The sequence below is a fragment of the Diabrotica virgifera genome, chromosome 3, assembly GCF_917563875.1.
Source record: "Diabrotica virgifera virgifera chromosome 3, PGI_DIABVI_V3a".
In the NCBI taxonomy this organism is placed as follows: Eukaryota; Metazoa; Arthropoda; class Insecta; order Coleoptera; family Chrysomelidae; genus Diabrotica; species Diabrotica virgifera.
Window position 1 is genome coordinate 244,941,212 of NC_065445.1, and position 13,837 is coordinate 244,955,048.

Consider the following 13,837-nt stretch of genomic DNA (forward strand, 5'->3'; position numbering starts at 1 on the left):
TAGGTATTCCCAACGGTTCACCTTAGAAATTAATAATTATTGTTGCACACATCACTGTTGTGGCTAGGTTCACTGTCCGAATTTAAACTGACACTGACATTTTTATAGATTTATCACTATCACACAAGTTCAAAAGGTTTGGTGCGTTTGAGCCTGCGGACTAGGTTTTGATTATCTAAAAGTTCTAACACTTCCCTGTTTGTATGGTTGTGGAGTCGTTTTTCGTGACCCTTGGCAATCTTCTTTATTTCTTCTTTGATTGTTGCTATACGAAGTTCCCGATGTAGGTCTTTGTTGCGGATATACCATGGAGCGTTGACTATGTTTCTTAGTATTCGGTTTTGGACTCTTTGAAGGCAAGCATAGTTACTCTCACTAGTACAGCCCCATAACTGTAGACCATAGGACCATACTGGTTGGAGAATTTGTTTGTAAACTAATACTTTGTTTTTGATTGTAAGTTGTGAGCTTCTACCTAATAACCAATATAACTTCTTGTACTTCAGTTTTAGTTCTTCGGTTTTCTTTCTGATATGTTCCTGCCACTTTAATTTGCTATCCAAATGTAGCCCTAGATATTTAACTGTTTTCTTGTACGGAACGATTTTATTGTTTATTCTAACTGGGTGACTATTTATTCTTTTGTAGGTGAAATCGATATGGGCAGATTTCCCTTCATTGATTTTTATGCGCCATTTATTATTCCAGGTGTTTATTTTGTTTACTGCATTTTGCAGGTGTCTAGTTGTTTCTTCGAATGTTTCACCGACTGCTAGTATTGCAGTGTCGTCTGCAAATGTTGCCAGTTTAATATTTTCTGTAACAGGTATGTCACAAGTATATAATAAATATAGTATGGGTCCCAGAACACTGCCCTGTGGGATTCCTGCTTTAATTGGCCGTAATTCTGAATATTCGCCTTCCTGTTTAACTCTAAAAGTTCTATCTTCCAAATATGATTGTATTAGATGTACAAATTGGATGGGAAGATATCTTTTTTATTTTAGTAACAAGCCTTTGTGCCACACTTTGTCAAATGCTTTTGCTATGTCTAGAAAAATAGCTGAGCATATTTTATTCTCCTCCAGAGATCTCTCTATAATATCTGTTATTCGATGAATTTGGTCTATTGTTGAATGTTTATTGCGAAATCCAAATTGGTGGGAAGGAACAATTTCCCTGTGGTCGAGTATAGGTTGCATTCGTGCTAGCAATATCCTCTCAAATAGTTTGGATAAAATTGGTAGCAGAGATATTGGTCTGTATGATTCTACCTTGTTGGTTGGTTTCCCTGGTTTGGGAATCATGATTAATTCAGATGTTTTCCACGTTATTGGTACATATTGCAACCTGAATACTGCATTTATAAGGTTTGTGACTTTTACGATGGCCTTTCTAGGTAATTGTTGTAGTATTTCTCCTGTTATTAAGTCAAATCCTGGAGCCTTTTTGGGATTGATATTGTTTTTGATTACGTTGGTAACCTCTTTAGGAGTAGTAGGCTTTATTATGTCTTGATCAGTATTGTTCAAATCAATTTCAGTGCTTTGATCATCTTCGTTTTCGGCTTGATGATTATTTCCCATTTCGTTATTTTGGAATACATTTTCCAAGTATAAAGCGAAAAGATTTGCTTTTTGTTTTCCATCTCTTGCCCATGTTCCATTTTCTTTTCTAATCGGCGGAATCTGTTGCGTTGGTCTATTTATTCTTTTTGTACATTTCCACAACGAGTAGTCAGTGGTTTGGTCATCTGTCAGATCATTTAGGTATTGGTTTACTGATTCATTTTTAATTAAATCTATTTCCCTTCTTAACTGTTGGGTGAGGTTGTTTAATATATTTTTATTTTCTGCAGTTCTGCTTTTTTGCCATGTCTTCCTGGCTTTTCTTTTTCTTTGCACCAGTTCTCGAATTTCTTTGGGATAATTTTGTACTTTGGTTTTTCTTATAATTTGTTTGGTATTATTCCAAGCTGCTTGTTGTATATTTATGGTTAGTGTCTCTGTTTCTTCATCAAGTTGTTCATTAGTTTTGATTGGTACATTAAGCTCAATTCTGTCACTTAACTCCTGTCTAAAGCTAGACCAGTCCGTTCTCTTATTGGTTAATGTTGGGTTATTTTCTCTTAGTATTATATGCTCACTGATTGTGAGTAGTATTAGAGAGTGATCAGAACTGGGACCATCAACTTCTTCTATTTTCATAAAATTTGTTGCAACTTTTCTTGAAATGAAAAAGTCAATTAAGTCTGGTATTTTATTTTGATCAGTGGGCCAATATGTTGGTTTTCCAGTTGAGTGCCATTTACCGTTTATATTTCTATTGCTGCATGTAGTTCTCTACCCTTTGTATTGGTTAACCTTGAACCCCATACAGTGTTTTTAGCATTAAAGTCTGCACCAATAATAAATTTTTCTCCAAGCGTGTTAAGCAAATGGACATAATTTTCTTTTTTTAGATTGTGTTTGGGTGGAAAATATGCAGCTGCTATTGTTACTTCATATTTTTTTGTTTTGACACTTATACTAGCTGCCTGTATGGCTTCAGTCTCTATATTTTCTCTTTCGAGGTGAATTAGATTACTCTTAACGATTATTGCTGCTCCTCCACTAGCTGTGTTTCTAGGGTGAAGAGCTTGATATATTTGATATCCTCTCAGTTTAATATATGTTTGTTTAGTGAAGTGTGTCTCTGATATTAAACATATATCGATTTTTTGGTTATTTAAGGTAAACAGCATCTCCTGCTGATGTTGCAAGAGGCCGTTTGCGTTCCAATGTAAAATTCTTAACTCTTCCGCCATTTTATCGTCTACTAGTTTCTATGCTATTTAATCTTTCTAGGATTTTTTTATTGAATTCTTCTTGATTGTTCATGCGTTCTATTAGTATGTGTAGCATGTTTGATATCGAATTGAGATCATTCTCTACTGGTTGTTTTGGCTGGTTAGAGGCTATTTGGGCATATGTTTGGTTTTGGTTAACCTCTCTTGGATGGATTTGCGTAGGATTCTCCATGTCTGCTGCCTTGTTTTGTGGTTTGGTTGTAGGTCTCTGTTTGTTCCGTAATTTTTGAAGAGATATAGCAGTGGTGCAACCTCTATAACTAGCTGGGTGGGCACCACCACAGTGTATGCATTTGGGTTCTTTATCTTGTGGCTTCTTACAATCTTTTGTTAAATGTTTTCCGATGCATTTTACGCATCTCGGTTCTCTTCTGCAATAATTTTGTGTATGTCCGTACTCTTGACACCGTTTACATTGTGGAATCAAATTCGGTTTTCTGAAAGCTTCTATCGTCACTTTCATGTTTAAAATTTCCGTAATTTCATACACTTTTTTTGTATTTTCCTCTTTACTAAAAGTAAGTGCAAAAAGTGGCAGTGGCGATTTGTCCTTTCCTCTTAGTAATTGGGTTACGTTTTCTATTTTATATCCCTTATTTTTTAGGTCTTCCGTTATGTTCTTAACTTGGCAAGTTTGATGCAGTTTTCTTGCAACCACTTTTAGAGGTCTATTTTGTTTATCTTCAAACGAATACCATTCGAGATTTGTGTCATTTAGAGTCTTGGTTAGGTTTCTGTAGCTATTTTCGTCTTTGACATTAATTTTTATATTTCCACCTGCAAGCATGCTAGTTTGATAAGATATTTGCTTACCTGATAAGTGGCTGACTAGGGTGTCGTATTTTTCCAATTTGTTTATAATGACTGGTGGTGGTTTACGTGCCGTTTGTGTCTCATCTGGTTTACTTCTCTGTTGGTGGGAGTGGGGCTGTACTTCCTTTGGGGAGTTGCTTATCTTCCTTTTTTTTGAATTTTGGACTCGAATCCATTCCGTTTCTTTACTCAGTTCTTCGTCGTCTGTGCGATATTCTATATCTTCATTGTGCTGTTGTTTTTCTTCGCCTATCTTCTTTTGTAGGGTATCTATTTGGATTTTCATTTGTTGTATGACGATATGTAGATTTTCTCTTTCTTGTTTTTCCTGTAACCAGGCGTTGTAGAACATCTGCTCATTTTGACTTCTGGCTTGATTCTCAGTAAAGAGCACTTGATTTTGTTGAAAAAGTAATGTTTCACTTGATGTTGTCGGTAGGGAAACCATATTGTCTTTTTCCATTTTTCAGTACACCCATCTCACACTATGGCCCGAGATCCAAGAAGATCACCAAGAAATCAGTAAATTTAAGACACTGTTTACAGGTTCTCAAGAAAAAGCCGATGAAGGCAGAAAATAAAAAGAAAAACCAATGTCTATCGACTGTTAAGAAAGTTTTTAATTGTAGAATTTAATTTTAGTGTATAGTAGGTGTAAAAAATAAGTTGTATAATAAATATTTTTTTTATAATAAATATTTTTCCTGTAAACCACAATTTTAATTTCAAACTTAGTTTATTTTTACGTTTCAAATTTATATAATTTTAAATATATTATATTATTATAAAATAAATATATTTTAAATATATTTTATAGTTTCATATATTTTATATATATTTTTAAATTAATTTTAATTAATTTAGGTTTATTTATTAGTTACATATTTTTTTACAATAAAATTCTTGTCTTATCTCGTTTATTTTTGCAAAAAATAAAAACGTTTATTTGAAAATACGCAAAAAACGGTGAAAATTGTTGAAATCATTACTTATGCTAATACAAAGACATTTTTGTAAGGATTACTATAAATTTTAATTTTTGTGGAAATGGCGTATGTTTTATTTTCCACTTTTTCCTAAAAAATTCGACAGGTTTCTCTTATTTTCATTCTAACTTGCTTAATTTTGATGCTATTAACTTCTTCTGGAGCTCATTTGATGGGTATTCTGAAGTATTTTGACAAGATGTATTTTATAAAATGCATCGTTTTTTAAGCTTGAATATGTACTTAGATTTGAGTACTCGTCGAAAAAAATATATACATTCAATTACCCACAACTCACTTTGAATTAACATTAGTTTACTTGTTTGTGAAGAGTACATGTATTAAATTTTTTATTATCTTCAATTATTTTGCTAATACGTAATAATTTTTTTGTAAAAGCTCATAGTTTTTGACTTATAGGTACGTGAAAAACAACATGCATTTGTTTACGAAATAATGAAATCTTTGATCTTTAATCACTTAAAAAGTATTGAATTATGTTTAATAACTTTATATAAAAAATTTTCCTTAGAATTTGTCCCTCTATCGATTTATGGTAATATTTTTAATAAAACAATTTTCACCCCCGAAAAGGGGCGAGATCCACCCCAGGTAACAGCGCAAGTTGGCATCATGTCACCTTTGTTCCTTGAGGTATCCTCTAACTGCTCACTTTCATGAAAATCAATGGAGGTTCAACGAAATCGGAGGTGAAAACCTTCAGTGACTGCACTATGGGGTGGCGTTTACTGTATACTTTTTTAAACGCTTTTCTTTCTTTCTTTCTTCAATAGTTTCGAACATTTTGAACTTAAAAATATGTTAATATTTATTAATAATAATTTTTTAAATTTGTTCCAAAACTATTTGCTAGTATTTTATTTTAGTTTTAAAAATGTTTTTTTTTTGTGAAAAAATAGTCAAATAAAAAACGTTTTTTTTACAAAAGTAAACGAACTAAGATAAAAATTTATTTAAAAAAATATATATTATAAAATTTATTTTTTATCAAAAATATATTTTTGCAAAACTATGTAAATTAGGAAATAAGCCACAATATTATTGAAAAATGATTTTTATTAACGTTTCGACGCCCACATCGGGTGCCGTTGTCAAAATACAAAATACTAAATTTTTTTTAATAATATTGTCGCTTATTTCCCGTTATAAATAGTTAAAATTATAAAAATGTCACAAGAAAATAGCTTCAGAACAACATATGTAAATTAGGTATTATTAACTGGATGTATTACCTTTTATCATTATTTTTAAAATAAAAATGGGTACCATCATATGGGAGCAATATTTTGCAACGAAGGTATTGTTAAATGCATAGGCGCAAAATTTCGGGTCAATGTTTTTTAAATGAAATATTTTTTAAAAGAAATTTTTAATTTCTTTCAAATCCTGCGAAAACTAATAAGTATTTTAGATTTAAACGCAAAATGGAAGATACTTTATTATCCGTTGCCGAAAGTCCCTGAAAATTTCAATAATGTTATTTTAATAAGTTACAAAAGTGGAAAAAAAGAGAAAATTTAGTGTGATTTTTAATTTCAAATGCTCATTCAAAAGAACCTTTTTGTTTATTCTAAGGGACTTTCAACCCTTGTAAATAATGTAATCTTTCAGTCTGCGTTTAAATTTTTCAAGTATACTTGTTAGTTTTCTCAGAATTCCAAAAAAATGAAGGCATTTAAAAAACATTGGCCCGAAATTTTGCGCCCACGCTCTTAACATTTTAATGTCCAAAGTAACATACGATATCAGGTCAAAATTAGAAGTTAAGAATAGACGATAGTTAGAAGAATAAATATTTAAATTCTTGACAACACTGCAGCTCATTTAACGTTAGGAGCTCGATCTGTTCCGCTAGACGACCAGAGAAAATAGAATTCTGTAATATAAAATTCGGTTAACGCGTTTTTCGCTTGTCGTATTTATTCGTATTATACAGTAAGCGCCACCCTACTAGATACGTAGGAACATTGAGCTATCACAGTACTAGACCCTTCACTTGTTGCAATGTTTATTTTTATATCTTGTGACGTTCAGAACGCCAGAAAATGTACAGAAACCTGAATATTAACATAGAAAGTTGACAAATAACAAATAATAGATCAGCTGTATTAAATACAGCTGATCTAATTTTGACGTTTATAGTGGTCATTTTGTTAAAATTGTAAAAGTTTTACAAGGACCGACATACAGTCGGAAAAATGAAAGAATACCCATGAACGATCACATCAATCACTTATTTTTGCTATCTTTTTCTATAACAAATGTTTGTTATTGATAGAAAAAGACAGCAAATATAAAATAAGTAATTGATGTGATCGTTCATGGGTGTTCTTTCATTTTGCCGACTGTATTGTAATATTCTTGGTGTTTGAATAAAGTTATTTTAAAGCAGGGCATTAATACTATTAATATATTTTTTTTGTATGGAAAAACAATTATTTTGAATAGTTTCTTGACAGGGATGAAAGTCACATCTGAGAACGGATCGGATTTTAGTCCATAAGCATAGCAATTAGGTACCTAGCCATATATTTAGTAGGGTGGCCCTTACTGTATACTTTTTTAAAGATAAATTATGACTAAAAAGTACATTAAACTTGTAGGTGATTATTAAAAATGGCGTTAAAACGGTAAGAGAGCACTTTGCTGCCTGCGTTGTCAACAATGTGTCATTTACCGAGGAATCTTTCAAGAAATTTATCCAATTACAAAACAAGCTCCATGATTCAGTCTGTGAGAAAAGGAATGTAGCAACTATAGCCACTCATGATTTCAATAAATTGGTAAGTTTCTGTTATATTTTTCTCTGTGTTGAAATTATTAACATAAGTTTCTTTACTACACTAATAGACCAGGGGGCGGATCTGTTTTGAGGTGGATGTGAGAGGTGGCATTCGGATTTTTGCACATAAAGTTAGGTGACACCTTCAATAATTATAATTGACTTATGCTCCTTCTCAAATATGCCCGGAGCATTAATAAAAAAATTTAAATATAATCTTTAAATATAATTAAGGAAAGAAAATAAAGATCATTGAATTTTGTATAATATACGTCTGGTTTAAAATGTCTTACGTTATTACCCTTTCTGCAAAATAGCAATAAATGAAAAATAAGGAGGCAAAAAAGACCGTTTTTCAACCACTTTGGTTGCACTTAGAACCTTCAAAATTCGCTTAGAAAATTCTTACAACACACTTAAACCGTCCACCAAATTTTATTAAAATCGACTTAATAGATTTTGCATAATAATTTTGCAATCTAAATTTTTTTAAAAAAGTTCAAATTTTTTAAAAACTTTCTGAACAAAAAGTGGACCATTTAAAATTTTGCTAATTTTTTTACATATAAAGAGGTTCTCTACCTGTCTAATACACTTTACAGAATTAAAATCGGATTATTTAAGCGGCCTCAGCACTGTGTTAAAGTTATAAACAATGTTTTGGCTTATAAACAAATAACATTTGAGTTGGAATAAATTCATTTTCTTGAGAATGGGCGACTCTGTAGATAAATCCCGAAACAGATCGATTTTTATTTTTAAATTATAATTTTTTGGCATAAATATCGTACTAGTGACGTCATCCATCTGGATGTGATGACGTAATCTAAATATTGTACCTAATTAATTTAATTCAAAAAAATTTGTTTAATTCAAACCCTATACAGGGTGTCTGCGTAACTTTGTACCATATGGGAAACTTTTTTAATATCAATTTTACGAAAAAAAGTCATTCTTTATAAAGTGCTCTGCATAGTCTAAAACCTAAGATGCAATCATCAGATATCAAATTTTGTCAACAGTATACGAGGTATGTCAAAAAATATTAATTTCGCTCAAGAGCAAACTACCTTTATACTTCAAAATATCAAAAAATTTTATTATGAAAGTTATTTGTAATTAAAAACCATATTCAAATATGCAATAACAGCCTTCTACGTGAAAAAAAAAATTTCTGAGATTTTCCTAATTACAGATTCCGAACATCATTTTTATTTATTAGACATGTAATAACTCTTTTATTAATAATTTTAGGAAAGAAACTTATTCTTCATAAAAATCTGTGCATGGTCTAAACCTCAAGATAAAACCATCAGTTTTCCAAGTTTGTTAATTTTATACGAGGTGTGTCAAATAATATGAATTTAGAAAGAATTCTTTATAATATCTCAAATAATATGAATTTAGAAAGAATTCTTTCTAAATTCATATTATTTGATACACCTCGTATAAAATTAACAAACTTGTATAACTGATGGTTGCATCTTGAGGTTTAGACCATGCACAGATTTTTATGAAGAATACCTTTTTTTCCTAAAATTATTAATAAAAGAGTTATTACAGGTCTAATAAATAAAAATGATGTTATTGCATATTTGAATATGGTTTTTAATTACAAATAACTTTTTATAACAAATTTTTTTGATATTTTGAAATATAAAGGTAGTTTGCTCTTGAGCGAAATTAATATTTTTTGACATACCTCGTATACTGTTGACAAAATTTGATATCTGATGATTGCAAATTAGGTTTTAGACTATGCAGAGCACTTTATAAAGAATGACTTTTTTTCGTAAAATTGATATTAAAAAAGTTTCCCATATGGTGCAAAGTTACGCAGACACCCTGTATAAATAATTATGTTAATGTTTATATTAGTGAACACAAAATTGAATAGCCTTTCGATTGAGCTATCACACGACACCTATTCTCATTTAAAAAAATCATCGATTACGCCATCACGCCTAGATGGATGGCGTCACTAGTATGATATATACACCAAATTTAGAATTTAAAAATAAAAATCGACCTGTTTCGGGATTTATTTCCAGAGACGCATATTCTCGAGAAAATGAATTTATGCCAACTCAAATGTCCTGACTGTATTTGTTTATAAGCCAAAAATTGTTTATAACTTTAAAACAGTGCTGTGGCCGTTAAATAATCCGATTTTAATTCTGTCAAGTGTATTAGATAGATAGAGAACCTTTTTATATGTAAAAAAATTAGCAAACTTCTAAGTGGTCTACTTTTTCTTTAGAAAGTTTTTAAAAAATTTTAACTTTAAAAAAAATTAGATTGCAAAATTATTCTGCAAAATCTATCAGGTCGATTTTAATGAAATTTGGTGAACGATTTAAGATTTAAGTATGTTATAAGAATTTTCTAAGCGAATTACGAAAGTTCTAAGTGCGACCAAAGTGGTTGAAAGACATTGAATAAAAACAGGCTTATTTTGCCCCCTTATTTTGTATTTATTGCTATTTTGCAGAAAGGGCAATAATTTAAGACATTTTTAACTAGTCGTTTATCATACAAAATTCAATTATCTTTATTTTATTTCCCTACGACTTTGTTCCAAAATGAATCGTTTTAAAGTTATAAGCAAAGAAAGTAGAAAAAAATCGATGTTTTTCGAAATTTTAAAATTTTTATATTTTTTTTATTGTTCCGGGCATATTTGAGAAGGAGCATAAGTCAATTATTATTGTTGAAGTTGTCACCTAACTTTATCTGCAAAAATCCGAATACCACCTCGCACATCCAAAAATAGACGTTTTTTCACAGATCCGCCCTGGTCTATAAGCTGCAAAATTAACGGAACACCTTAAAAATGGGACATGTTAGATGTCTCGAATTTCCTATATTAGCCGTTAGCCATATTACTTAAGAAATACGATGTAATAATATTGTTGCTAGACAGGTAAATGTCATTTTATACCGGGTGTAACAATCATATTTTTTTTTCCGTAAAGTTCGAACACCCTGTGGAATATTCTAGCATATATAAAATATTGAAATTAAACGTCAATTGTAGCCTTAGGCTTTCTTAACATTCTGTTTTTTGATTCATTCGCTTATGTTCGATAATAAAAGAGATACATATGTACTTTTATATTAAAAATGAGGTATGGTTCTTTTCATGAGCATTTTTCAGTGCGTCACAGCTTTTCGATTTCTCTCTAACGCATTAAATTGTATGTGACAGAAAAAAACGCACGTCGCTGATTACATTTCGTCGGTGACATTTATAACATTTAATCTAGTTATCAATAGATGGCGCTAATAATATAATATTAAATAATATTATATTATTCTATATAAAAAAAATTTAATCTTTACAATTTATAAGACTATACACATCAAAGAAAATACCATTTTATAAATGCAATAAACAAAATTGATTTGTTTTTATACCAAATTGCAAATAAAATGTGACAACTGTCAGATTTAACTAAAATGTTATGTTAGAATAAATGTCATATATATGTGTATTTATCACGGACTAAACTTTTTTTCTATCATTTGTGACGCACTGAAGAATGCTCATGAAAAGAACCATATGCTATTTGGCCTTGATCAATATCATTCCAAATCTCGAGAGCCATGTTTCTACCTCTTGTAAGGTTCCAGGAGGCGGCAAACGCTGCTGTCGTAGTCTTCTGCCAATTATGTCCCACAAATGTTCGATCGGGTTAAGATCTGGGCCATGCGATGACCAATTCAAAGCCCGAAGATTTACCTGTTGTAAATATTCGGTTACAGTTCGTAAATGTGACGTCTTGCATTATCGTTAAGGCTACGGCTCCACGGGCTGGAAATTGACGCTAGCAGTAGCCGCAAAACGAACTTAAGGTTCCACGGAACGGAATAGGAATAGCCGAACTGAACCGACTACGCACAAGTCCTGTAGTCGGTACAGTTCGGCTATTCCTATTCCGTTCTGCGGAACCTTAAGTTCGTTTTGCGGCTACTGCTAGCGTCAATTTCCAGCCCGTGGAGCCGTAGCCTAAGTAGCAAAAAATTGTTACCAATATAAGGAGCCAATAGCATGGTAGCAAATTCCTTCGCTATGTAAGATATCTGCTTGAACACACCCATCGCGGGCCAAATACCTTGTAGCGCGTTCCATGTCCACCAAACAACAAAAAAAAATACAGACTTAATTGAAACTTTAAATAATAAATCTACTAATTTTCACAACAAACCAGACACTTTTTGACTGTTAACAATTTGCTATCTATTAAATTTATGTAGATAAGGACACACCGTTAAACTTGATAAAAATAATAAACTTAAAGATAAAACCCATAACTAAATTAAAATTCATGGTGACGTTTCAATTATTACTTTAATCATCGTCAGAATAATAAGTTTCTTGAGCGGATGCTTTAAAATAATTTTAAAGGAACAAACAATAATTAATGAAAACGTAAAAAATGACATTGACAATCATTGGGTTAAGTCAATAATTTCAAACACGCCATGTCTTGTTGCGTGTTTAAGGGTGGCTTAAAAGAAATATGGATAATGCCTCCTTGATGCTGAGTTCTGTTGGAGAACTTGCATGACCAATGATTGAGAAGTCCTTACGACTAATAGGGTGGTCAGAATCAGTCATATGTTGGAATACCGCTGAATTTGGAACTGTTCTTGATCGTCTTCCTAAGTGAGGAGTGACACCTAAGTGTTCGCAACATCTGACATTAAAGTGACGTCGAGTCTTCCCGACGTACTTAGCTGCACAGCTACTACATTTGAATTGGTATATAATGTTAGATGCGAGATCACTAGGAATCATGTCTTTCACATGGAAACGAGATCCTATCCTTTCCAAAGTCGTGAAAGCAAATCTTAATTCTATAGAGGGAAATGCTTTTTTAATTGTTCTACGGATGTTGCGTCGGATTTGTAAGCTGTGGTAACCAGTATATGGAAGTTTGATATAGATCTTTTCTTTGATTTCTTCTACTTTGCTGTTTGGTTGGAATTTGTTATTGAAAAAACGTCTGATGTATCTTTCTAAGAAGTTCAACGAAAAACCATTTTTACTTAAGATCACCTTTACGTTTTCTAACTCTTCATGTAGGAATTGCCAGGTTGAACAGATAGTGAAAGCGCGGTGAACAAGTATATTGATTAAACTTGTTTTGTATTTGTTGGGAATGAAGCTATCTGCGTTTATATACAGGTCGGTGAAGGTTGGTTTTCTGTATATTGAAGTGGAAAAACCTGAAGGTGATCTGAAGATGTTAGATAGATAGATAAGTTATGTTAATTCCTAAGAAGGGCAGATTTCCATTGACTTCAATTTCACTAGTAAATTTCATATTGTGGTGTTTCTGGTTGAGATAATCTAAAAAATGTTGAGTGTGATCGGTATATTTGAAGATGAGAAAAATATCATCCACGTATCGTCTATAAAGAAGTGGCTTAAAATTAATTGGACAGTCAGCTAACCATGTTTTCTCATGGTGACATAGAAAAGTGTTCGCGAAAACTGGTCCTAAAGGAGAGCCCATTGCAACGCCATCTATTTGTCTATACATCTATATATTAGAGATTGTCTAATATCTAATGCCCTCTAAGACCGATTCTCAGCTCCATCAATACTCCAAACTATCTGTTAGCTAAATATCTTGTCCCACACCTTCAAATACTGACTGAAAACGAATTCACAGTAAAAGATACATTTTCATTTGCGAAGGAAATTACCAACCAAAACAGACACAAAGATGGAATTATGGTCAGTTTCGACGTTGAAAGTCTGTTTACAAACGTTCCCTTAGATGAAACCATCAACATAATAATAAATTCACTTTTTCCAAGTTCCAATTCAAGCTTTTTCCAATTCAAGGAATGAAGCAGTCAAAATTTAAAGATCTACTGACATTAGCTGCCAAAGAATGTCTATTCAGTTTTGACGGAAAAGTGTATAGATAAATAGATGGCGTTGCAATGGGCTCTCCTTTATGACCAGTTTTCGCGAACACTTTTTTATGTCACCATGAGAAAACATGGTTAGCTGACTGTCCAATTAATTTTAAGCCACTTCTTTATAGACGATACGTGGATGATATTTTTCTCATCTTCAAACATACCGATCACATTCAACATTTTTTAGATTATCTCAACCAGAAACACCACAATATGAAATTTACGTGTGAAATTGAAGTCAATGAAAATCTGCCCTTCTTAGGAATTAACATCTTCAGATCACCTTCAGGTTTTTCCACTTCAATATACAGAAAACCAACCTTCATCGACCTGTATATAAACGCAGATAGCTTCATTCCCAACAAATACAAAACAAGTTTAATCAATATACTTGTTCACCGCGCTTTCACTATCTGTTCAACCTGGCAATTCCTACATGAAGAGTTAGAA

The 13,837-nt window shown here is 31.8% G+C and overlaps 1 protein-coding gene across 1 annotated transcript in view; it reads left to right on the forward strand.

Annotated features, from left to right (window-relative positions):
- The window catches only part of LOC126882384 (leucine-rich repeat-containing protein 47-like), a 57,888-nt gene that overhangs the window by 18,195 nt on the left and 25,856 nt on the right, over positions 1-13,837 (forward strand). The window contains exon 4 of the mRNA XM_050647294.1: positions 7,272-7,451. Within this exon, the coding sequence (XP_050503251.1) occupies positions 7,272-7,451 (180 nt within the window). The remainder of the gene's footprint in view (positions 1-7,271; positions 7,452-13,837) is intronic.